At 36.4% G+C, this 23,415-nt stretch overlaps 1 protein-coding gene across 1 annotated transcript in view; it reads left to right on the top strand.

Annotated features, from left to right (window-relative positions):
* Window positions 1-14,850, top strand: part of LOC114133237 (LHFPL tetraspan subfamily member 6 protein) — a 65,386-nt gene extending 50,536 nt beyond the window's left edge. The window contains exons 3-4 of the mRNA XM_027998972.1: window positions 7,668-7,766; window positions 14,068-14,850. Of these exons, the coding sequence (XP_027854773.1) occupies window positions 7,668-7,766; window positions 14,068-14,186 (218 nt within the window). The 3' untranslated portion in view covers window positions 14,187-14,850. The remainder of the gene's footprint in view (window positions 1-7,667; window positions 7,767-14,067) is intronic.
* The last annotated feature ends 8,565 nt before the right edge of the window (window positions 14,851-23,415 follow it).

Below are 23,415 nucleotides of genomic sequence, written 5' to 3'. Positions count from 1 at the left end.
GAGAGCAGGAGGGCCGGACAAAAGGCATCGCAACTCTGCAAATCAGAGAATGTGAGAGGATATGAAAGGGGGTTAGTTTTTCATTCAGGTAAAAAGCTTTGACAGAAAAAAAAAGCGCAGCCCTGGAAGAATAAGACTGTTCTCTGTGTGCTTTTTAAAGCATTCAAACCTCCCTTTCAAAACTCAACTCGACTATGATGATGAAATCTGAGGCAAGAATAAAGATTGCTATATTAGAGCAGAACTCATGAACTGAATGTTGGATATGTGCAGCTGATTGTAGCAGGTTAAGTCTATTCAACCTAACTCTCTTTCTTCCACAGTCCATACATGAGTCTTTCATAGGAGCCATTAGGCCTGTGATAGTGAGCCTGATAATGACTGAGCATAGATCAATTGAAACTCAATCTGTGAATAAGCTGGCCTGCCCTTTTATATTCTGCATGGTACACTCATTCTGACCCTTTCCTCTTCATCCTCACCTCCTCCACTGAACTCCATCAAGTATCAGCTGGCTGCCATAGCAACTGAGCCACAAAAAAAAAATTGATTATTGGCAAAACACATAGTGCAAAGTAAACAGTTCTCCAAGATATGTGTTGATGGACCCGTTTTTAAACTCCCAGAAAGCTGAAGGCAAATGAAACTTTTAACTGATGTTGTTATTGATGCTTTTTAAAGAAAACTAGTTCTTTGGAGTCACCATAAACCTTTCAGGAAGAGTACAGTGTTGTCAGTTTTTATAACTCGTCCTCTTCTACAGTGTGATGGAGCAGCCGCGTTGACTATAAAACAGCCCTCTGTTGAATTTATCCTGAACTATTCTCGTGGTAGCTTTGTGAAGTCTTGCAACAATTTCATCATGAGACGACCTTTTGCTTGAAGCAAAGTTAAGTTGTTTGTGAAAAGGGGAGATTTCCAGTCTGTGTTTTTGTGGAAGAAACTAACTACACAAAAAAATCTGGTTGTCCATATAGATGATGCTTTATTTCGAAGGATGTTCTTAGTAGCAGAAGGAAATTAGAATTTTAACTCTAAATGTAACCTCTGGTTTGCAAGTGGTAAAATGAAGACTTTAGTGTTGTTTCAATCTTGTTGCTTTCATGTTGCAGTTTTCAGAAAGTGTGAGTCAAGGGAACTAAGTGTACAGTGCTTGCTACATTTATTGGTCCCCCTGGTAAAGATGTGTAAAAAAATGAAATCTTCTTGGCATGGTCTCATAATAAAAATATCCGAAAATACCACCCATTTTTCTTTCATTTCATTTCAGGGGAGAATTGGTTTTTTAACAATTCTCTATAAAGATAAGAATTGTTTCAAACAAAAACCCTGGTGTCAAAATGATTTTTGATACTGACTATTACTTCTTTTTACAAAGTTGGACTATATAAAAAGAGATGTTTGACCATTCCTTTTTACACAATCTCCCTGGATTGTCTATACAGGCTTGGGTTGTGTCTGGTGAAAATTTTCTCTGTTGATTTGGCTTTTTGATTTGGATTATGCTTTTTTGTTTGTTCATGTAATGATACATGCTCCTCTATTGATCTACGCACAGATATGAAGGCAGATGTTGTCTGAAGTCAAAGTATAGAGGCTTTAGCAAAGGCACTTCAACCAAGCCTGGGAGCAGTCCCTAAAAGTCAGCAAATTTGAAGAACAAATATGTAGACCTGTGACTATAGCAAATTTTGCTGGGCAATAATAAATAGTATAAAATGCCATAACAATGCAAATACACCTTTTCAAAGATCAAGGAACTAATTTCTGAAGAAAATTTAGATTTGGAACTGGAAGACATTTTAAATATCTCAAAAAATAAATGAAAAACAAATAAAATGGATTATGAAGTCGCTGTAAACAAACTTGCCCTTTAAAATATATTAATCATTAGGCTTAGATTGGGAAAACAGACTGTTTAGTGCCAGTTAGGACTTTTGTTTTAATAAAAAGTGTAAACTTTTACATTTACTACTACTGGGTGTCAAATATTTGTAGTAGTTTTTGAAATGCTGGTTTTATAATAGGATTATAAAATGGCTCCTATGAAAGGGCAGCATCTTTTATTGTTTAAATAAACGGTATTAATTTTGGGCTGGACTTTTTGTGTTTGGTTTGTCATTTATACACCCCATTGACGGTGGACTGTCAGTAAGACAGTCTACCGCTGGTTGTAGTTTATTTTTATTTTTTCCAAGCTGGGAAATCTGAATCAGATGATTACAATTTTAGTGTTGATACATATTTGTTGTATTTCCATGTTTAGTTGCTTCTGTTTTACAACAAATGCAAGATGCAGACTCCGCAGGTTAAGTGGCTCACCACGGCCATTCGGTTTGAATTCAGATGTGTTCCCTCACTTTAAACCAGTATTTCCTGGCTTGCTCTTGCTCATGGGGCTTTCATACTTCACTCTGTGGTACCACTCCATGAGCCTGGCTAGTAACCGATGCGAGAGTTCCCACAATCAATCTTGCACCTTGAAACTATCGACCACATTTTGATTTATCGAGCTCATTTTATTTATCATACAATTAATCTCGACAAGCCTACAAATCTCGACAGCATGGGGCAGATATAAATCTGAAGCAGTAAGCACCATGAGGCGGCAGAGGGCAAACAACCCAGCAAGCCTCCTCACAAACCCAAAGCACCCAAACACTGCAAGCCCCCACACCCAATGACCACAGCCAAAATAAAGGATCCTGCCTTGTAACTTGTAGATTGAGAGCTGCCTTGACATCACTTTAAGTTAAAGCTAGCAACCTAACCCCATGCACTGACCCAAGCACTCAGTTTTACCTCAAGTCCCTGTAGAGTTTAATAAACTTTCCATCTGTATGACAGAAAGAGCTTTTTCCAGGCATGCCTTTGAGAAAACTATTTATAAAACAAAGTTCTATTATAAAGCAAAGTAAACTATAAATTTGAAAAATGCTTCGATTATATCGATAGATAGATAGATAGATAGATAGATAGATAGATAGATAGATAGATAGATAGATAGATAGATAGATAGATAGATAGATAGATAGATAGATAGATAGATAGATAGATAGATAGAGTTTTGGTGGGTTATCACACTCATGAAAGAAACAAATTAACCAGACTGCACTCATTTGTGGCTCAAACAGCTACAGAAACTCTTAGGTGTTCCAGCAGTTGACAAGCACACGTGAAATGAAACAAATCCCCAAATGTCTCTTTTGTGCAAATTGTAGCGTGTTGGTGTCAGCTTTGGTGAAAAGGACAGGAAGTATCTCTGCACAGCAGCGTGCATGCAGAATAACAGCCTAAAGGTAGTTGCCTCTGAAAGCTCTGCATGTTTTTAACATTTTGGCTCGCAAACATTCTGTGAAAGAACGTCTTATACTCTCACTAATCTTTTTCCCACATCCCAGTCTGCAGCTTTCCTACCTCCAGTTTTCAATAGCCCGCATACTGAGTGTGGAGGATGAGATTTGCTGGATTTATCCATCTCCAGAAAAAATAAATAAATCGAATAGATAAAAGCCAAACGAGGAACGTGGGACCACATTAGACACAGACCTGAATTGCACCTTAGTGATTCGTTCATATTTTTATTTGTCTGCCCCCACAGTGATTTGTTCTATGCCATGTCTGTCTTAATGGTGTCATGGTGAATTGTGAGGCCTTACGTTGATTTCACCCACTCAAATGTTGCAGGATCAGAGAGTTCTCATTTTAAAATTGCTGGAAGCAGCAACTGTTTGTAGTCTGACCTGCTCTGATTTTGCCAAATGAAAGAAATTGACTAATATATTTGCTGTTGTGAGAATTCTCCTTCTGCTTTTAAATTATCCATCCATTCGTTCATGATTTAGATTTTAGAGGTGAAATGTATACATCATGTTACAGTATCTACTCATTCATCTTGGCAGATTGATGCAAGACCTGCATTACTGCATACACGACCCCAACCAACATAGTCAGCTCTCACTCTATTTTATCATCAACAACGCAATTGAACTCCTCCTATTGACTCAAAGACCAACCCCCTGCTTGGAGGAAGCAGTCCTCCTTTTTACATTAAGAGGCATTCAGACTACAAACCACTCCTCCATACATTGAAAGTCTTCGCTTGATTTAACCAGAACCAAATCATAGGTAAAACATCAAAGATGAGCCCAGAGGTTCCCCAGCCAGACAACTCCCTCTCCACAGTAAACCTTGAGATGCTGTCCAGAAAAGCTACAGAGAACATTGGGGAGAAATGGCAGTCCTGACAGAATCCAACGGCCGCTGGAACCACACTCAACTTTGTGCCGAGAATGTAGACACAAGTCTTTCTGTGGTTGTACGGGGACTGAGTAGCACTTAAAAGAATCTTGGGCACCCCATACTCCCCCCCTCAAATTCAGTTGAAGAACAAGGATGTAAGCATCCAGAAAGCACACATAAATCTGAAAAGTGACCATACAGTCTTGCTTGGGTAAGATCTGGTTAATGTTCCATGGCCAGGAGGCCACAGGACTCCATACTTGCTCTGGTGTCCAGGAAAATAAGTTCAGTCCTAATTTTGACGGATGGCGACGTGGATGTGCTTCACATGGCGCTGTCATGCTCAGCTTTGTGGAGGCAGTATAAACGCTCTCCCTGACTAGAATGGGTGCCTAATTACTGTGGAGTCCATTACATAGTGGAGCAGAGAAGCATGCAGTGTAAATTAGGTGCGACAATCAGTAGCATCATTTTTTCCAACAAGCTAGAGCAGCAACTCTCCAACTTTTCAGCTTCAGACCTTGACTATCAGTTGAGAATACAAACATTTCCACCAACTCAGCTAAACAGGGGTATAAAAAATTTGCAAGTGCTTTTTGTAAGCCTTTCTGACATTTATAGAATTCAAATTCTTTGTCATTCTCCCACAGTTGTTTATTCACGAACCAGTGCCTATAATAAGCCTTCCCAGGGATGCCGAGAAGCTTAATCCCTTCATTGCTGATTTTTTTTCTGGTCCCCTTTCCTAAAATTAGCTTTCGAGGATGTCTCCAGCTGGCACTCACTGAGAGCGTCTGTAATCAGAACTGTGACTACTATAATAATAATAATAATAATAACAACAATAATAATAATAATAATAATAATAATAATAATGGAGGAAGGGGGTTGCGGTCTAAGAGAGAAAATCAAATGATTGCCCTTTTAAAATTAAAATTTTAATTGTTTAAAATTTTAAACAATTTAAAAAAGTTTTTATTTGCTTTTTGTGTGTTTTGTGTCTACAACGACTTAATAGTTTGATTGTTTTTCAGCAGACATGTTGAGCTTTTTCTCTTAAAGAAATGGAAATTTTGCTCTTTGAAAGCTTACATAACAATATTTTTCTTAATCACACATTTGTTTTATTTATCTTCTGTATTGCTGCAGAGACATTCAATTTGACTACATGCTGGTGCATCTGTGTCTTGCACTTAAAAGAGAATTGGAGATTTTCTTTAATAATAGTCATGTATATGTAATCACTTTGGCAAGCTTTACAGTCTATATGCTTACAACCTTGAATCTTAGCACATTAAATCACACTATATAGCTGAAAATATTCAAATTGCTGTTTATGTGTGTTTTTCCACCTAGCAGGATGTTGGGTGTTGGGTTTATCACTGTAACACTGTGGCTGCTTGAACAAGGGATTAATGCGCCCTGCTTGTGTTTTACTCTTCCTGCATGCTCAGCTAAATGTTGTAATTTTTCGGGGTGCAGCAAAGACTAATCTGAAATTCTCTTAAAGCTCTGAAGAGAAATGGGTGAGTTATTGCATATGTGAATATCCCTGGATCCCCCCGCTGATATTCAGCTGTAATGATACAGACTTGGCCAAAGCCTGTTTTATATCCCCTTGCTCTCATCAGTATGCCAGAGTTTCACTGAATTGATTTTCTAGCAGCACTACCACAGTCAAACACTCTGTTTTTCTCACACAACTGCATCAGAAACACGTTGTCCTTTTGACTTTGATGGGGAGGGAGAAAACACAGATGTCTTTTTCACTTTCCCCACTCCGCCCCAAATGTTAGTTGGTTTGTCTGGCCCATCTCCATTAGCATGTGGATTAATTTCTGTTTCTTATCAAGTCTAGATGTAATAAGGCAGCCTTGGATGGTACAGCTAATCATGTTGGAAGGCAGTGCTTTCTTGCTTTTCTTCTTTTTTTTTTTTCTCCTCAGCTGCCATCCTCACATCCCAAAACTGATAGCAGGGCAGACGCATCAGAGAGGATTAGGCTAATGTGATGGCAGAGCCACCTACAAGGGGCCCCCACAGGATAATTTTAAGAGACAGTCCTTGACATTCAGGGAATAACTTGTCAGGACCTGGCTACAGGCAAATATTGAGGATATTAATCCTTAATGTAATGGCCTTGACTAGATTTTACTCTTGTCTCTGTGAGCAGCTTTAAGCACAGTCATAAGTCTCTTTAATCACTGACATAAAGCAGTCCCTCAAGGATTCTCCTGAGTTTTACAGTAATTATTGCATAGCGGGGGAAAAAAACGCTTGTGTTTTTCACTCTTGCCTGTGTGAGAAATTGCCAAGCGATTTGCATAATGTTTGCTGTTAATTTGCACGAGTTTGATGATTTGCTGGCTGAGGAGTGCTTTGTTTTGCTGCAGTAAAAATGGAATGAAGTGTGAAATCACAATCCGTGTCATTTTACAAAGAATTTTTTGGGGAATGGTTTAGGGCTTGCTGTGCCCAAGCTGGTATCTGACATGGACAAAACAAAGAATAAAAATTAATCCTTCTTTCTCCTGTTGCTTATAAAAAATAAACCATGACCTTTTCCACATTTTGACATGTTGTAAATACAGATAGCAAATAATCTAGTTGGAATTTTATCATATAAACAAATAAAGGTGGTGCATAACTGGGAAGTGAAATGAAAAGAGTTTACAAAAATAATTCACAAAAGTGCAGCTTGCACTATAGTTCAGACAGTTCAACAACACTGTCTCAATAGTTGAATAGGTAAGAATGAGGTTAATTTATTAAAAGAGCAACAATTATTCATGTATCCAAACAATCTGGCCTTTACCAAGTGTAGATAGAAGAAACCCGTAGGAAACTGTGTGCACAGTTTGCTGCCAACTATGTTGGGGAGGCAGTGAATCTACAGAACATGTTCAAGATGGTTTTCTTCAGTCGATCAATCTTGGGCTATCTTAGAAACTAAAAAAATACCTTGTCCAGATAAATTCATGGTATGCTATTTCTATTAAAAAAAAGTGTATAAAAATAAAACTGAATTATTAGTACTATGTGATACTTTGTGTAAGTCGACTACATAAAATCCAGATAAATTAAATTGAATATTCAGAATTGAACTTGACATCAAAGTGGCATGAACACTTTTGCAAACTGTTAATAATGAAATAATGATTTCAAAAACGCAACATGTTGCTTTGTATTTTTATTAATATCAATGAAAGGTTTCCAAATTATGTAAACCCTGAGGGATCCATCCATAAAGCAATGCCAACCGTCCTCCAGGAGCTTAATTATGAGAGTCTGTCCTTGATGCAGGTTTCCTTTCATAAGCCGTGTCTTCTCAGCCTCCAGCCATGTTTTGTGATATTTCCGAGTCCCCTGTGATGGGCTCCTCTGCTGCAGCCGCCTCATCATTTTCTCATCATCTTCTTCTTTAGGTCTGCTCATTGGGTCGGGCTGTGCACTCTATCCACTGGGATGGGACAGTGAAGAAGTCCAGCAGACCTGCAGCAACAGCTCAGGCCAATTTAAATTGGGTAAGAAACTACAAATTCATTAATTCATGAATTCGTCTCGTGTTTACTGGGTGTTTTAGTCCCATAAGCGAAGAATCTAGGAAAGAGATATGTACTTTGTCTGAGCAATGATACACAATCCATTTTTTTTTTCAGAAAACAGACACCTGCCTCTCTTGCTGTCATATTCTGTAGAGCCGTTATTTCCTGGTGTTTAAAATTCATGATATAAAGTCAGCCGATCCTCCTCTAGCTGGTGAGCTGCTGGTTACAGCTATAAATATGTGCCGAGAATAACTAGGAACTCGACTTGCACTCTGTATGCAGCTGGCATTATCAGGTCTAACTCACAGACAGTAATATGCTTTTTTATCAGACACTTGGGAGGCAGGAGATCTTTTCATCTCACTGCTCCTATATTTGATGCTAATCAAATAGTGCTGAATGTTTTACTTCATTTAAATATTTTATTAAGAACTGCTTCATCAGCAAACTTCAGAGGGGAGAAGGGAGAGATATTTAGTAGGATTTAGACAAATAACGCAAGACAATCCATTTTGAAATTTTTCATTAGGCTGGCTTGATTGGGTTGTGTTTAGAGTCGACATTTGGAGCTCAGATTGTACAACTGACAAACAGGCTGTGTTTAAATAGAAAATGCAGTTATGTGTTGAATTTTAATGACATTTTTCAAATTAATTCTGTAATTTGTTCAAGTCTTTTCTAATGGACACTTGTATGAGAATGGATTTTAGACTCCACAACAACATTGGAAATGTTCAATATAAACCGGTATTATATGTAGTTTTACTTCTATAAAACATAACCTTTATTTAGTGTTATTAATTTCATAAAATGTTTCTTAGGAAGTGTTTTTACCACCAAGAGCCACTGAAACATCACAGATCAGAAACAACCATTTAATTACCATTGTGCCCAGTTGGAACTTGAAAAAGAAAACTTATTTTAGCTGACAGTATCATTACACCCTAGTTCTTCAAAAATAAAGTAAATCCCCATTAAATAGAATATAATTACACTCATCTGTCCCTTACTAGTTTCTAAACAGCTGACTTTGTCTAAAAATACACAATAATTTCCACATCTGTATAAGTAATTGAACAAAAATAAGACAAAAAAAGGAAAAGCTATATGTAAAAACTTTCATTTCAATATACTGTACAGTTGCTTCTAACCAAATGCACACGAATAACTGACCATAATCTGTTTGACCACGTACATTAAAACAGAGTTTTATCTTTTGCTGTCTTGGAGTATACAGGTTTGTGAAAACACAATGAATGTCACGGAGGAAAGACATTAGCAATGATCTTAGAAACACAATTTTATGACCTATCAATCTTGATTATGAGACCATCCCCAAAGTATTTGAAGTCCATCATTCTTCAGTGAGAAAGATTATTCTCAAGTTTAAAATATCTATTTTTTTACTTTGCTGTTCAAGTTTCAGCAATGTGAATGTTGAAGTTCACTACATGACAATTAGAAAGATACTTAACACTGCTTTTTGGAATTATAAAGGCAGAACGATGTTTACGTCAACCATTAGTCCACATTTCTTCCTGTGGGCTTTATGTGGAGGTGGCCACTCTCCCATTTGTGGGCCCAGAATCACAAACACAATTTCGAACCCCCTCTAGTGCTGATTCTGGGTTGGGTACACCAGCAAATGTTGTCTTTCTCCCTTAAGATCTCTGAATAGTAGCTCTTATTCTGACCTTTTCTCTTAGACTAATTTTCTAAAGGAAACCATAACACTAATAATGGTGTTATTGGTGTTATGATGGGGGGAATCACAAACCCCTCCATCATGTTAAGGTGGCAAACCTATAAATGCTTTTCTTTCTCCATTCTCATGTCAAATGTGTCTGTCAACTAATGGGGCGTACTTTACATCATTAAATTAAAGCTGCAATATGTAACTTTTGTAGAAAAAAAAACGTTTTCTAAATATTTGTTAATAATGTCATTATGTCAAGACAGTATTGTATGAGACAGATTAGAAGAACTTAAACTCCTCTTGATACCTGCTTCAGCTTTAATTTCAGTTTAGTAAATAATGACATGACCTCTGCTTTAGCGATAATAAATGCCCTGGTGAAAACAGTGACATGCTAGACTACTCTGCTATATTTAGTTCACCTCAAATAGGCCAGCAATAATTGCATGTTGTCCCTTCTGTTTCTGGACGGCAGGCAAGAACCATCTTTCTGAAATTCAAATAAGTCACAGAAGACAAGCAGACTTTATAGCCACTGCTGGACTGTAAGTTCTGAGAGGCAATAAACATGTAAACGAGCTCATAAGTTTTGCTCTGTTTACTCACTGGAGTTACTACTTTATCACTTGCAAGCCAGTTGGCCTTTAGTCTTTTTTGTAAGCAACTGCTGATTAGCTTTAGATACATGAGGAACTTTCAGGTTGATGTTATATTTGTGGAAAACCAAAAGGGCACATAAAGTAAAGGTCAGTTTATTAGGCATGACCCGCCCATGATTGGCTCGTGCTAATTCTAAAGCTAACCAGCCTTTTGGTTTCTTTCAGCAGACAACATCATAGATTATATATAAGCACGCAGAGCTTGCTGACAGATGTCGGTTGACTCCAAACACCATATCTCTTTATTACCGTGAACTATACCACAACCTGTTTTCCCCTTTTCGTGTTCCCTGACATGAATACAAAGAAAGTCACGTTTTAGAACATGAATCAATAGGTTTATTTTGCATCGGTTTACACAAACTGCCATGAGAGTACATTCTTCTGTCAGTAATTGTTCTGACAAATTACCCAGAACAGCTGGATGAAAGATCAGTGAACACTGTGTCCTTTAACAAGACAAAAAACACCAATTATACTTGTTCTCCTGCAGTTCTGCAGCTTTCAAAGACAGCCAACACGGCAGAAAAAAAAGGTTGTGTCAAACAAATTACGGCTTCATATAGTAAACAGCTGTCAATATGTCTACATTTGAATTTGACGGGATCTATATAACAACCTTCTCCATATTAATCAACGCAATGATTCATTGATTAGTTACCTTCCCAATTAAAACCAGAGCATGCCATCAGAAGTAATTATGTTCGGTATCCAGTTCTCACATTGTGATTTCCTCTTTGAAATAGCAGACTGTTTGAGCATTATTGTTAACAAGCATGCTTGCTTCAGAGTGTCATTTGCTGCTCCTGGCAAATTAATTTTTTTTCTTGTTTCAGACTGTAGCTGCTGTTGCTCTCGTAAGCGACATGACAGGCTGATGATTTTTTTCTCTCTTTTTTTTTGTCCCATGCGAGCAGCAGATTTCACACAGATCTTCACACAAATTAATTCCTCTTTCTCATTTATTAATCATGAGGAGTGTAGACGACAGTTCAAAATGCCTTTGGAGATCACCAACGCTGGGTGTGTGTGTTGCATCTGAAGATCTCAACATGAAAAAGCATAAAAAAACAAAACTTCTCTCTGCTTTGACCAGACAGGGTATTTGTAAATGAAATATTCTCACTTTGATCATTTAAAATCATAAACACACAAAAATATTTATGAATAATGTCCATTATTTTTTATGGAGTGTGACAATGAAGCAAAATAATTACCTTGTATTCGGTCTTTGAAGGTTTTTTCTGCACTGGGAACACAAGTGACAGGGTTTGTTCATGCAATGCTTAGTATTTCCATCCAATTTTAGGTCATAATATCTTTTAAAACAAGCTTCTTGCATAATTGGCAATTCAGCTTCCTATTCAGCTTTTTTTTATTTTGCTCTAAACCCACTATCTGAATTTAAATATTTAAATGGCCATAACTCTTAAATTATTGGTCAAGGTGTCAGTATGACTGAACCACAAAGGCACTTAAATTTTATTGCTGAAATCATTAGAGATTTCCTCACAATTATTTATATTCACCAGGTTTATTACTGAATATGCATCAGAATGATACTCTCATGCAAATGGGGAGAACAGATTCCAGAATGTAATGATATTTTTAAAAAGCAGCTGCTGTTGACTCCAAGGCTTTATCAGGTGTACAATGTTGGTAAAACGGTCTGAAAAGCTGTGACATCCACCAACAATATTATTTGATGTTGGTGCAATTCAGCAAATCTGTCTAACTGTGACTGAATATTAAATATTCATAAGCTGGGGTGACATTACACCAGGAGATTATGTGAGAGAGGAAGAGACGTAACACAGAAAAGCTTAATTAAATGGAAATTCAGAGTTTTAGGGAAAGTCAGAACAATATTATTTTATTAATGTTTTAGTTAGTTAGTTCGTTAGTTAGTTCATTAGTTAGTTAGCCATATCGAAACACTTGTCTATATGTATTCTTTTGAGAATGTAGATTTTCAAATCTAGTATGTATAATAGTAGAGGTCAAAATTTCAAAAACATAAAATATCAACTTTACTCTTTTGTGTCTGCTTTCTGCTTTAAACATTTTCTCTCTCTCTTTATTTGAACAATGTGTAAACATGTCTGCATATGTCAGATAAAATTGAGGTTTTTACGTGCTACATGCTTCAAATAGCTCAATTTGAGTCTTCTTCACTTACTAACAGCATTGGGACCCAAGTGTGTTGTTGTTAGTCTAACCTGAAAACTCTTAGGTTTGGTACATTCATTGATTGGAAAAGATTCGGTTTTTAAGTTTTGGCCAATTTCTTGAAGCCTCTCTATTTGATAATAACATTATGGTGTATATTTTATTGGTTATGCATGCATCAACTTTAGCTAACACAGTTCAGATAGCCAAAATATTACTTAAATTAGTGGCCTGAAATCAATATCTAGTACAACAGATGTGTTTGTATGATGTCAGACATTTAATCTGTCCCATTTTTTACAAAAAAATCTGAATTCTAAAATGAGCAACATAGTTATGGAAAGTTGTTGCAACAATTACAACACATCAAAAGCCAATGCGAATGTTGCGTAATTTTTCCAAACGTGCCTCTCTAAAAGTTATTTCCACATGCTGCAGTAATGTTGTGCTTTCAAAAGCATTCCTAAAAGTCCTTTAAATTAATTTGTCGCATACCAGACTGTTGGAGAATGAGGTTAAACTTTGCTCCTTACTTTTGTTTTAATGATTCTCACATGCAAGAGGGAAATGTAGGAGCAGCCTGAACAAAAATGTTAAGCATCTGGCTCCATTCCTTTCAACTCACACTAACATGTTAGGGTCAAACATATTCTACAGTATACCCAAGACACACCATACAGATTATACACCATCTTATGCATTTTTTTAATGAAACATTTCTAGCTGCTGTTTAAGACGCATGGAGTCTTTCAGTTTCAGCACACCTGTCAGAAATTGTATTTATTTATTTTATTTTGTAATAATAGATTCCCCAACAGTTTGTTAGAAAAATAATCAATATAGTGATACAATTAATTTTAGCAATATAACTCTCAGTTTAAAAACATACATAAATATAATCACCAAATTATAAAACTATGGATAATTAATGTTGATGTTCCTTCCCCAAATGTTCTCTTAAATACCCAGAAATGTATGTGGAAAATCCAATTGTTTGCTAACGACCATTATAGTTTACGAGATTATAAAATACAGTACGTTTAGTGTATGCTGTATATATATATATATATATATGTATATATATATATATACAGTATATATAGCTTAACTTTAACCTCAACAAGTATTTAAATACTAACAGTCTTATATCTCATTTACCAGGATGGAAGAATAAATGTTTTTATTTGTGAAATTTTAGTTCAGCGCTGTAACTTTACTACTGTGACAACAACAACAACAACAACTATTGTGTTGAAGCTTTTGCAGTGCAGGAAATCTGAAGCAGAGAGTCTATTACATCATTATAAAAGGTGCAGGCTCTGCATAATTGATGTGAATGTGGTGGGGAACTCTCCACTTGGTCCATCTGTAATTCATCATGATATATACTAGCAGAAAAATAGCATTGTTCTTTTATTATGTACCATCATTATAAAAGCTTCTACCGTCTGTCATGTAATACATGAGCAGAAATATAACACCATTGTTTTACTGTTCCAACAAACCTTTGAAATATGACAGAAGTGGTGTAACTAGGACAACATAAAGACGCTTACTGCATCAAATTATGTTATGTCAAAGTTTTCACTTTTGACTTTTTTTCCTGCTAGTTATACAACTTTTAGAAAATATCTTTTAGAAAATATTTTTCTCTTAGATATCTGACATCGAAGAAGCTACCCAACTTCACAGGCAGCTGAAATCAAGACCAAAAAAAAAATGTTCTCCTTTAATCCCTTGCTCTGTTCTGCAGGTTCTTGTCAGATCGGCTGGGCATACTACTGCACGGGGGCGGGGGCGGCCACTGCCATGCTCCTTTGCACCTGGCTGTCCTGCTTTGCCGGGAAGAAGCAGAAGCATTACCCATACTGACAAGAGAATCGGAGAGAAAGGGACAGACTGAGACCTTGGGCGGTATGACAAAAGGGAGGGGACTCCAACTGTGTGGACTCAGACAAATACAGCACATCAGGCACCGCAGACGCCAAGTCATTACGGTGCTCTGCACAATCTTCGGGACGCGTCTCATCTGACGACTGCAGGGACTGTTTCATAATGCAGCACGCACATGGCTCTGAAAACTTCTCTTAAAAGATGTTCCTAAATGAAAGATGTATGGACCAAGCGTATTAGTAAAGTTGTTACATTATGTTTTCCTTTATTTCTGTTATCTATATCTTCTCAATTCATTAATTTTAATGTGATGGTGTGGCCTGTAAAGAGCAGAAAATATATTCCCTCATTATTCCTGAAGTGTTCCCACCTCCTCTGTGTCTCCCATTCTTGCCTTAAACAACCTGAAATGCAATAATACCTGTAATAATGTAAAGCAGTCCAGAAAATTGGCTGCCAACCCTCCTTGGCTCAGCCTTTTTTCAAATATCAGACATTTAAGCAGAGTTTATTTAACACATCCATAAGATATACAATGTGTATGGTAATGTATTTTATCATGTTATCACGTGTTTTGTATTCACTCTCAGAATATTCTTTGTCATGCTTTTTGTTTTGTAAATAAATGTTTAATTAAATCCTGCTTTCATGTGTGTTTTTTCCACAAATCCTGCACCTTCGACTAAAGCACGCCCTGGAGCAAAATGGGGAAGGCCTTCGCATTCCTAAAGAGCCTTTCCCACAACTTCCTTATCTTAGGAGCATTTGCTACATATGAGCTCTGTGAATTTAACTTTTTTCCTGTTATTAATTAGCTAAATCTTATGACCTCTAGTCAGAGAATTTACCTTTTTGATAAGGTTTCTCAGCTTCAAAGCCCTAAAATGGTCCAGACAAAGCCTGCGATCTAATCACACCCTGGGAAATTGAGCAGCTCTGCTCCCAGCAGCCTACCAGCTCAATGTCAGGGGGTATCTCACAGTTCCTGAACCTGAATGCATGGTGGGAATAACAATAACGATAACCTCTTGGTAGCTGTTACCACGGCCTTATGTGTCATTAGAGGAGCGAGCTGCACCCAGCTTTTCGCCTTCTATTTTCAGCTGTTTACTCCTCCATGATTTTTCCTCCTTTGATTAACAAACACCTTATCCCCGCCTGCGTGTACACAAAGTCAGCTCATTTACAATGCAACTGTGCTTTGGCCCTCATTAGCAGTTCCATTTTCTCACAATGCTCAGCACTGAGCAGAAAATGGAAACACACACCCCTCCCTTCCGTTCTCACTTGAGAAATATCTCTGGGTGCACGATCTGATGTTTAATATGTTAGCACAGCTCCTCTGCATTCTGCTTCCTTTTCCCTCTCGCTCTGATCTACGGCGCTGATTGATATCAGCAGCGATTGTTGCAGCGAGTCAACCAGCTGCCTCATCAGCAAAGGCAGACATATTGGGGTCAAGTTGGAGCGCTTACTCCTTGATTCCGACACCCGGTACCTCAGACTGACAGGGTGCAACCCTTCAGTGTGAGAAATCGGCGACTGATTGTATTAAAACATGCAAAATGTGTGCAAACTTGAAAGTACAGCTGCTCTGATGAAGCAACATTAAAACTCCCTTGCAATAGTCATGAATGGAGACTGACAAGTGAATGCGTTTACTCTAGGCAGAATAATTTGGTTATGTAGTGAGGACCACACATTTCTTGCATACACAGATCATCCCAAAGATTTCCTCTTTTATTAAAAGACATGTCCCTTAAATTGACTATCTGATTTAAAAAGGGGGCATCACTTTTAGCCTTGTCTTAGTTGATAAACATTTAAAAGAACAATATGTTTTTTCCAGGCACATAGTGCCATTTTATAGCACAATCAAGTAACTACGTTACATTCAGTTACATTACATAAGTGTTGTACATGTAAAGCATGACTTAAAAGAAATTTGACTTTGTAAATTGATGCCTTAAAATTGAATCCGTCTCTTTACGAAGCTCCTACTCTTCCCGACACTTTGCCTGTAGGATAACATCGTCATCATCATAACAATACTCTTTCATTAAGTCACTTACAAGCTGTTCATAGGAGCAATGGATTGAGAAATGGTTCCATTCTTAGCTCAGCAGACATGCAGTTTGAGGTGTTTGCTAATTGCTGCTGTCGCTAGTCTGAAAAGGTCAGTTTTACTTAATGCACCTGCTTTCATGTTAGACCTTCAACTAAGACAAATCACAAGCTCAACAGGCCAGTAATCATCTTTTATATTTAACATTTTCTGAAATGAAATGAATACTAGATAAAGTTTATTTTCTTTGATTCAATATGTTTCAAACGGAATTTTATTTGTGTCTGTGTGGAGAGTCAACTATGACGAATGAACTGAGTCATCACCAAATTTATTCTGTTCAAAACAGACAACCACCCTTCTGCTCCCTCTTGAGTGATACACAGAAGTTGAAGAGAGACTCAATTAGCTCTACAAAGCCTTACATTTTTAAAAGAGTGCTGTGTTGTCAGAGTGCCCCGTTTAGTGCTTTGCAAATAGCTCATGGTCTTTCCTTTATTCTCAGAATATTGCTTCATATGAGCCAAAATTTTATATGATCGTTTAAAGCCACCTCGGGTGAAGGATAAGATCAATAATGTTAAGATATTTAAAGTTAAGTCATACTTATGTTTATGCCTCGTATCTTTCCAGGCTACACATTATGACGTGCAAGTGTGAGGAAGGACCAAAATGTAGACTGGTGCTCGGTAGGATCATAATGATGTGTATTTAATAATGAAACTGAAAAACAACTAAAAATGAGAATGGGAAAACATCAGGAGCCAGGGCACACATTCAGGAAAATAAAAACAAAACCGGGAACCATGGAGCAAACGAAAAGATCCAGAAAACATAGAAGGGGAGAAAGGAACTCAAATACTAAAGGAGAAGTGGAAATGACTAAAGGGAGCAGAAGAGCTCATTACAGGTGAGTGGATGCAGCTGGGGAAGGGAGCAGGCTGTGGCAATTGAAGAAATAATTGACACCTGGGACAGGTCGCAAGGAGAATGAAACAGGAAATTAAACATGAACAGTAGACAGAGGTAAATACTAATCTAACGAAACAAATCCAAAACACAACAATGAGAATTTTTTGTGTTTTGCCCAATGAATAAACTAAAATAGAAAGATATAAGAAAATAAACTAAGAAGAAATGATCAAAGCAGAAAGTAACTGAACCCGAACGTTCAAACGCCTACGAATCATAACAACACAATGTACTTCAAAGTGCATTAAAAGGAAAAAAAACGAACAAAGGTGAAGGAATTACAATTAAAGGAAGAAGTACATTGAAAGTATACTTGCTCATCAGTTAGAAAAATAATAGAAAAAAATAGAAAAAAGCCAAACCAAAAAAAAGGGGGAAAGTTTAGAAAGCTGCAGTAAACAGTAATGTTTTACATCCTGATTTGTAGTTGCTTTTGAATCTAAGGTTTTCAGAAAGTTAGTTTTATAGCTGAGGAGAATACAACTAAATGTTGCCATTGTTTAGCTTTGTTCTACAAACAATTCATATTTGACAGCTTTGACAATAAATTATTAAACAATAAATCTAGATTTATTGTTTAATATAATTCTGAACAGTTTCTCTAAATTGTCCTCAATGATGATGTAAATATGGTCATTTTATACTTATTAAATTTTATGTAATATTTTCTGAAGCAGGTGGATCTTATCTAAAAGCAATTTCCAAATTAAAGAAAATAAAAAAAATAATAATAATAAATCCAGTGAAAGATCCACCTTGAGACTGAATGCTATGCAATGTTCTTTCAAATTTTATAAACTTAGCTATTTTGACAATTTTCTTTGACTTTTATAAGGAATTTGACTCTAATGAACACACTACAAATTCTAGGTTGTGGAGAGTTATTTATTAAGATTATTAAAATGTTTTATAATGAAATAAACAGCTTAAATATATTATCTCCAACAAGGTTTTTGATATGAAGAGGTGTATGAGAGGCCCCTCATATTCTTGCTTTTCCTTTATCATTACTGAACTTGCATTCTCAAATATTTCACACAACTCAGTCATAATTTAATTTGGCATAGAAGTTAAGATGTCTCAACTGCCAATGACACAGTTTTGTTTCTTACAGATAAGTCAACATATATGGTAGAAGGGTCAAACGTTTGATATGCTGCAATTTTACTGTCTCTAAGTTACCAGTAAACCTTTCAAAGTTATGGAAGTATAATCTTTGTTGCAGAGTTATTGAGGGATAAATGTAAACTTTAGGACTTTCTGAAAAGTAAGTGTTTTTCAGTTAAATACCAAGAGTTTGCCTCTGTTGTGAAAGCCATTCTTTCAGGCATAGCTAAGTTAATGGAGCACACTTTTAATATCAAAGTTTCAGTCTGCAAATAACTTATATAAAAGTTTGTTAAAACAAGAAATGCTGAAATCAGCATACAAGGAAAGTCCTACGTAATTCGAATATGGTGTCACCCAAAGGAAAGGTTTTCTGGAATGCATAGTGTATAAATATAAAGTGGAGGAAAACTTGGATGATTCACTTTCAATACTGCGCTTCAAATAAAGTAAGGGAGCTTAATTTCAAAATTGTGCACAGTACTTACCCTTGTAACAACAACTATCAGTGTTTAAGTATGTGGATGAAAACTGTGCTTTATTCAAGTTGAGTCAGAAACTATAATACATTTATTTTACAACAGTTCTCTCTCTTCTGGGTTTTAGAGGGACTTGGAGAAATTTGTCAAGAATAAAACTAAGCGCACTTTCCAAGTCAGTTATGGGATGTTATAGCCAAGTTTAAATGTGGTGATAAAAATCTGAGCTTAATAATTAATCTAATGCTCCTGTTAAAGAGATTTAATATGCATAGGGAAAAATCCTCCACACACAGACCAGGATGCAGCAATTTGAATTCCACATTTTTATTTATAGTTAGCTTTAAAGTTTAGATTTGATGGACCACGGATGACTAGAATCATAAAGTGCCTTTACTTATTGCATAATTTTCATTAGCTGCATTTTCTTTGTAAAATATAAATGTTCATGCTAATTGTATTTGTAGCAGATAAAGTTTTTGAAGAACAAAAATGTTTTGGCTAATAACGTCTTTGGAAAAAAACAATTGTTTCCAGACTGTGCTGTTCAGATCCAGCCAAAAAACAGTATTAAGTTTTGCTTTTAGGAACATTTCTAGAAATTGCTATTTAAATTTTGGTTCTTTGCTCACGTAGAAACAATGCTCTTTACTCCATACATTTAAAAGCCTTCTTTATGTTTTTGCTATAGAAAGCCCCATTGGGTTTTTGTTTTTTTCTTGTTTATCTTGCTTGTTTTCAGCTAGACAGAGTAAAAATCTTAAAAACAGCAAGTCCCCAAAGAAACACTTTGAAACACCTTCAAAAACCAAGCGATACTGTATCTCGAGACTAAAAATCAAGAAAGTTTCTTTCTGTTGATGCAAAATCTAAGGAGAAGAAACATAGCTCAACACTTGTGTGCAGGACTGTAAGTTTCTTGTGTTGATTTGTGTTTTACCTTTCTATACTTGGCTGATTTCAAAATTACGTTTGGAGAGACAAACTTTTGCAGCTGAACTAAAAAATCTACATGAGTTGATTCTTTATAGTGAATATTTCCTCTGCCTGATGGTTTCCTGCTGCTCTTAAAGGCCAATCTGCTCAAAAGGAAATGTTGAACTATTCATGCTTAAAACTATTAAAAATTGCAAAGTGAGTATTACACCAGAATATTAACCATTTAGAACTTAAACATTTTGTGATCTTTAACTTTCAGCATTCATTTATCCATATCTACAAGTTGGGATGTCACTGGATTGAATACATATTTGGTTAATTGCACTCAAATGTGATTTGTCTTTCAATTCAGATTAGGAATTACGCTCCGTTCAAAAGGCTGAGCTGACTTTCTCTCTGAGCTGGCCAAAACAAATAAATAAATAAAAAAATACAGGTGAAATTCACTGAACATCCCCTGGCAAGTTATTTACATATAAAGTGGCTGAATGTACAGGCTGTGACTCATGCACAACATACTGAATCACAGTAACAGGGACTCAAAAAAAGATAAAATCTTGAAGCTTACAATAAATTAGTAACTAAATTTCTTTTAGGACATGTTTTTGTTTTTATTATGACACAAGAATGTAATGAGATTCACTCAACAACCACTGCAAAACAAAATAAGCATCCTCACTCCTCCTTGTTATTGGATAGCATGATTAAACTACATTAAACTATTCACATACCTACAAGATCCTTTCCTATACATTGATCTTATTTTCTGGATACGTCAATCTAATCAAGAATATGTATTTTTTAATCACAAGAGAGTCTGACTGCTAATGATTTTAAAGAGACAGAAAAACAAATTAAAAATACTAGAACTATTTCTACTTTAATGAAATGGGACATTTTATGAATGGAGATTCCAATGAAAAGGCTTTCATTAGACAAAAGACAGAGGCCAAAAATTTCAGCAAACTGTCATTGTAACCGTAATAAATATAACTTATAACTCAGGTAGTTCTGTCATTCAAAATGTCCGAGATGCAATCATTCCATTAAATGAAAAGACAGCTAAACATTTCAATTTTAACTCAGTGATCAGTATTTCAGTTTATGATAAGTCATGGGTTATTTTTAAAGTTTTCTTTGGAGAAACGTGTTTATGTTTACTTTTTTTTGTAACAAAAGACATTTATTTTAAAAAGTCATTAATGTGAAACGTTTAAGGTTATTTATGTAGATTTGCAAGTTTAACAAGGGCAACTTGAAGGACCTCTTGGAAACTCAGCTGTGGTTGATGACAGATCAAACCAGACAGCCACCAGACAGATGTGAGGTGTTTCACACAAACACCTCACAAAAATGAGGTGTTTGTGTGAATGATGTCATCTATTCAGTTTTTTTATAAAGCACTTCTTGGTTTCAGTATTGTCACTCTGCATGCATGACCACTTTTAACCCACTTCCACTCCGGAAAGAGTTCATTTAAAACCTACTCATATGTCTTTCTCTTTCCTTGAAAGTATCTGCCATTTAGCTTTAAATTTTGGATTTAATGATTTACAAAAACATTTTGAAACAGACATGAAAGTACATGGAATCTATTATAACACACCAGACAAACCAGTTCAGCAACGAGAATCAGAGGCTGTTTCTCAAAGCTCACACACGCATAGCATGGACGGATTAGATCTCAAGGTTCACTGGTTAACCCGTAGGGACATGCAGGCTTGTGGTGAGCAGGATTTCTAAATTAGCGGTTTGTTTGAAGTTAGCTAGAGGTAAAGGGCAAACTTGCAACGAATTTTTGAGCAGGGTAAGATGCTCGGTTTCAACAGAGCAACGATTTATTTATGAAACATGTGCACACACAGGTGTTTCCAGCTTGAGTGAAGTGATGTTGCTTGTTGCATTAGGTCACCGGAGACCCAACAAAGTCAACAAAGATTTTTGACAGGAGGCAAAGTTCAGAGCATTGTAATAACACCAGTCATTGCTGAGATTCATTCAAGTGGCCAGAAAGTTGTTATGAAGTGTCAATGGGTCAATGTAAGTAACACCAAAACAATAAAAACAACAGGAATGTATTGTTCTTCTAAGATAAAGTGTCTTCCTAGAGAAAATAGTAATTATCTCACAGTTGCAGTGCTTTTCAACATGTTTATACATTTCTACATGTTGTTACATTATAATCACAAACTCATCAAGATCAAATGTACATCAAGAAAAAATTTATTTCATCAAAGCATTTAAACCACTTTCAAATCTTCTAATGAGCAGCCAAATGCATCTAAAGAGGCAGTGAAGACTCCTAGAGTTGTGGGCTGCCACATTTCATTCCACCTGGGGAGATGTTTGGGGTTTAGTGCACTGCTCAAGAGCACTTCAGCTGCAGTTAGGGATAGAATGAGGCAGCTCTGAGCACGCAATGTACTGGTAATTTATTGTTGGTCTAGGATACCTAAAATAAAACTGTCTCAGATAAAGCAACAGGGCAAGAGAGATTATAATTATATTTTTACCAAAGCAGATTAAAGCAACTTAATTGGAAAAAGCTTTTAAGCAGGTTAATTAGATATCAAGCAATTATGGACGAAAGTCAAGCACTCTTGAACGTTATATTAATTATAATGTGTCATTTGCCGTCGCCATTATTTAAAGTGAAGAGATGTCTCTATGTGATCTACATAACTCCAGCTCATGGAAATTAGTCACAGCACCAGGGAAGATCTCAGAGAAAGACTGAGTGCAGATTATAAAACAAGACACTGTCAGGCTTATATCGTGCAAATACATTCCTCTGTAACTTCTTAGTGACTACAGGCTTCTGCCACTTCGGCTGATGTTAATATTCATGAGTCCACCATCGAGAGAACACAGAGAAACAATGACAAGAATGGCTGGGGTGCAATGGGAGGAAGCCACTGCTCTCTAAAGAACTGGGATTTGGTTCTGTTTGCCTACATCTGAGCCAGGATGGTTTGCCATCGTTGGTACGGAGGAATGAATTCAGATTTATTCCACAGGACACTCCGGGAAAATGCCAGGACATCTGTCCAAAAACATCCCTAAACGCACGAGACATTGTGCCAAGAAACAATGACAAAATGGCATGGTTGATTGAAAAAGTACTCATGCCCGTGGAACTTTTTCCACTGTTTCCTCACATGACAATCCTAAACCTTGAGCTATACTTCCAACAAGAGGCATACACCATGAATTCTATCAGTGTTTTATGTTATCATAATAAAACAATGTAAATTATCAGTTTTGAAAGGGAAGGAAAATAACATTGAAACTTTTATTTAATTCTATTTTTACTGAATAAAATTTTTAAACATGCTGGAAAATCTGTTGGTGCCTGCATCATATTTTTGTTATGCTTCTTCTGCTGGAGACTTGAAACTAGGCCAGATGTTTGGCACAGACAAAGACATCAAATCAAAAGACAATGCAATGCTTTGAGGATCGGGCAAAAACTGACTCCAGTTGACTGCCAAGTGGGCCAAGTACTTTAAAGCTTGTGTTGAAAGTCCTACCCTGCTGCTTTCATCCTCATTTCTGGGACACACACACACCAGCCAGGCTTATTACCAACAAGGGGAATCAAGAAAGATTGAGCTTGAGCAGCCTTATCCTCCTCTCAAAAATCAAA

The sequence above is a fragment of the Xiphophorus couchianus genome, chromosome 18 (genome assembly GCF_001444195.1).
Source record: "Xiphophorus couchianus chromosome 18, X_couchianus-1.0, whole genome shotgun sequence".
NCBI classification, from domain to species: domain Eukaryota; kingdom Metazoa; phylum Chordata; class Actinopteri; order Cyprinodontiformes; family Poeciliidae; genus Xiphophorus; species Xiphophorus couchianus.
The sequence above is the reverse complement of the archived record's forward strand: the minus strand, read 5'-3'. Positions and strand labels throughout refer to the sequence as shown.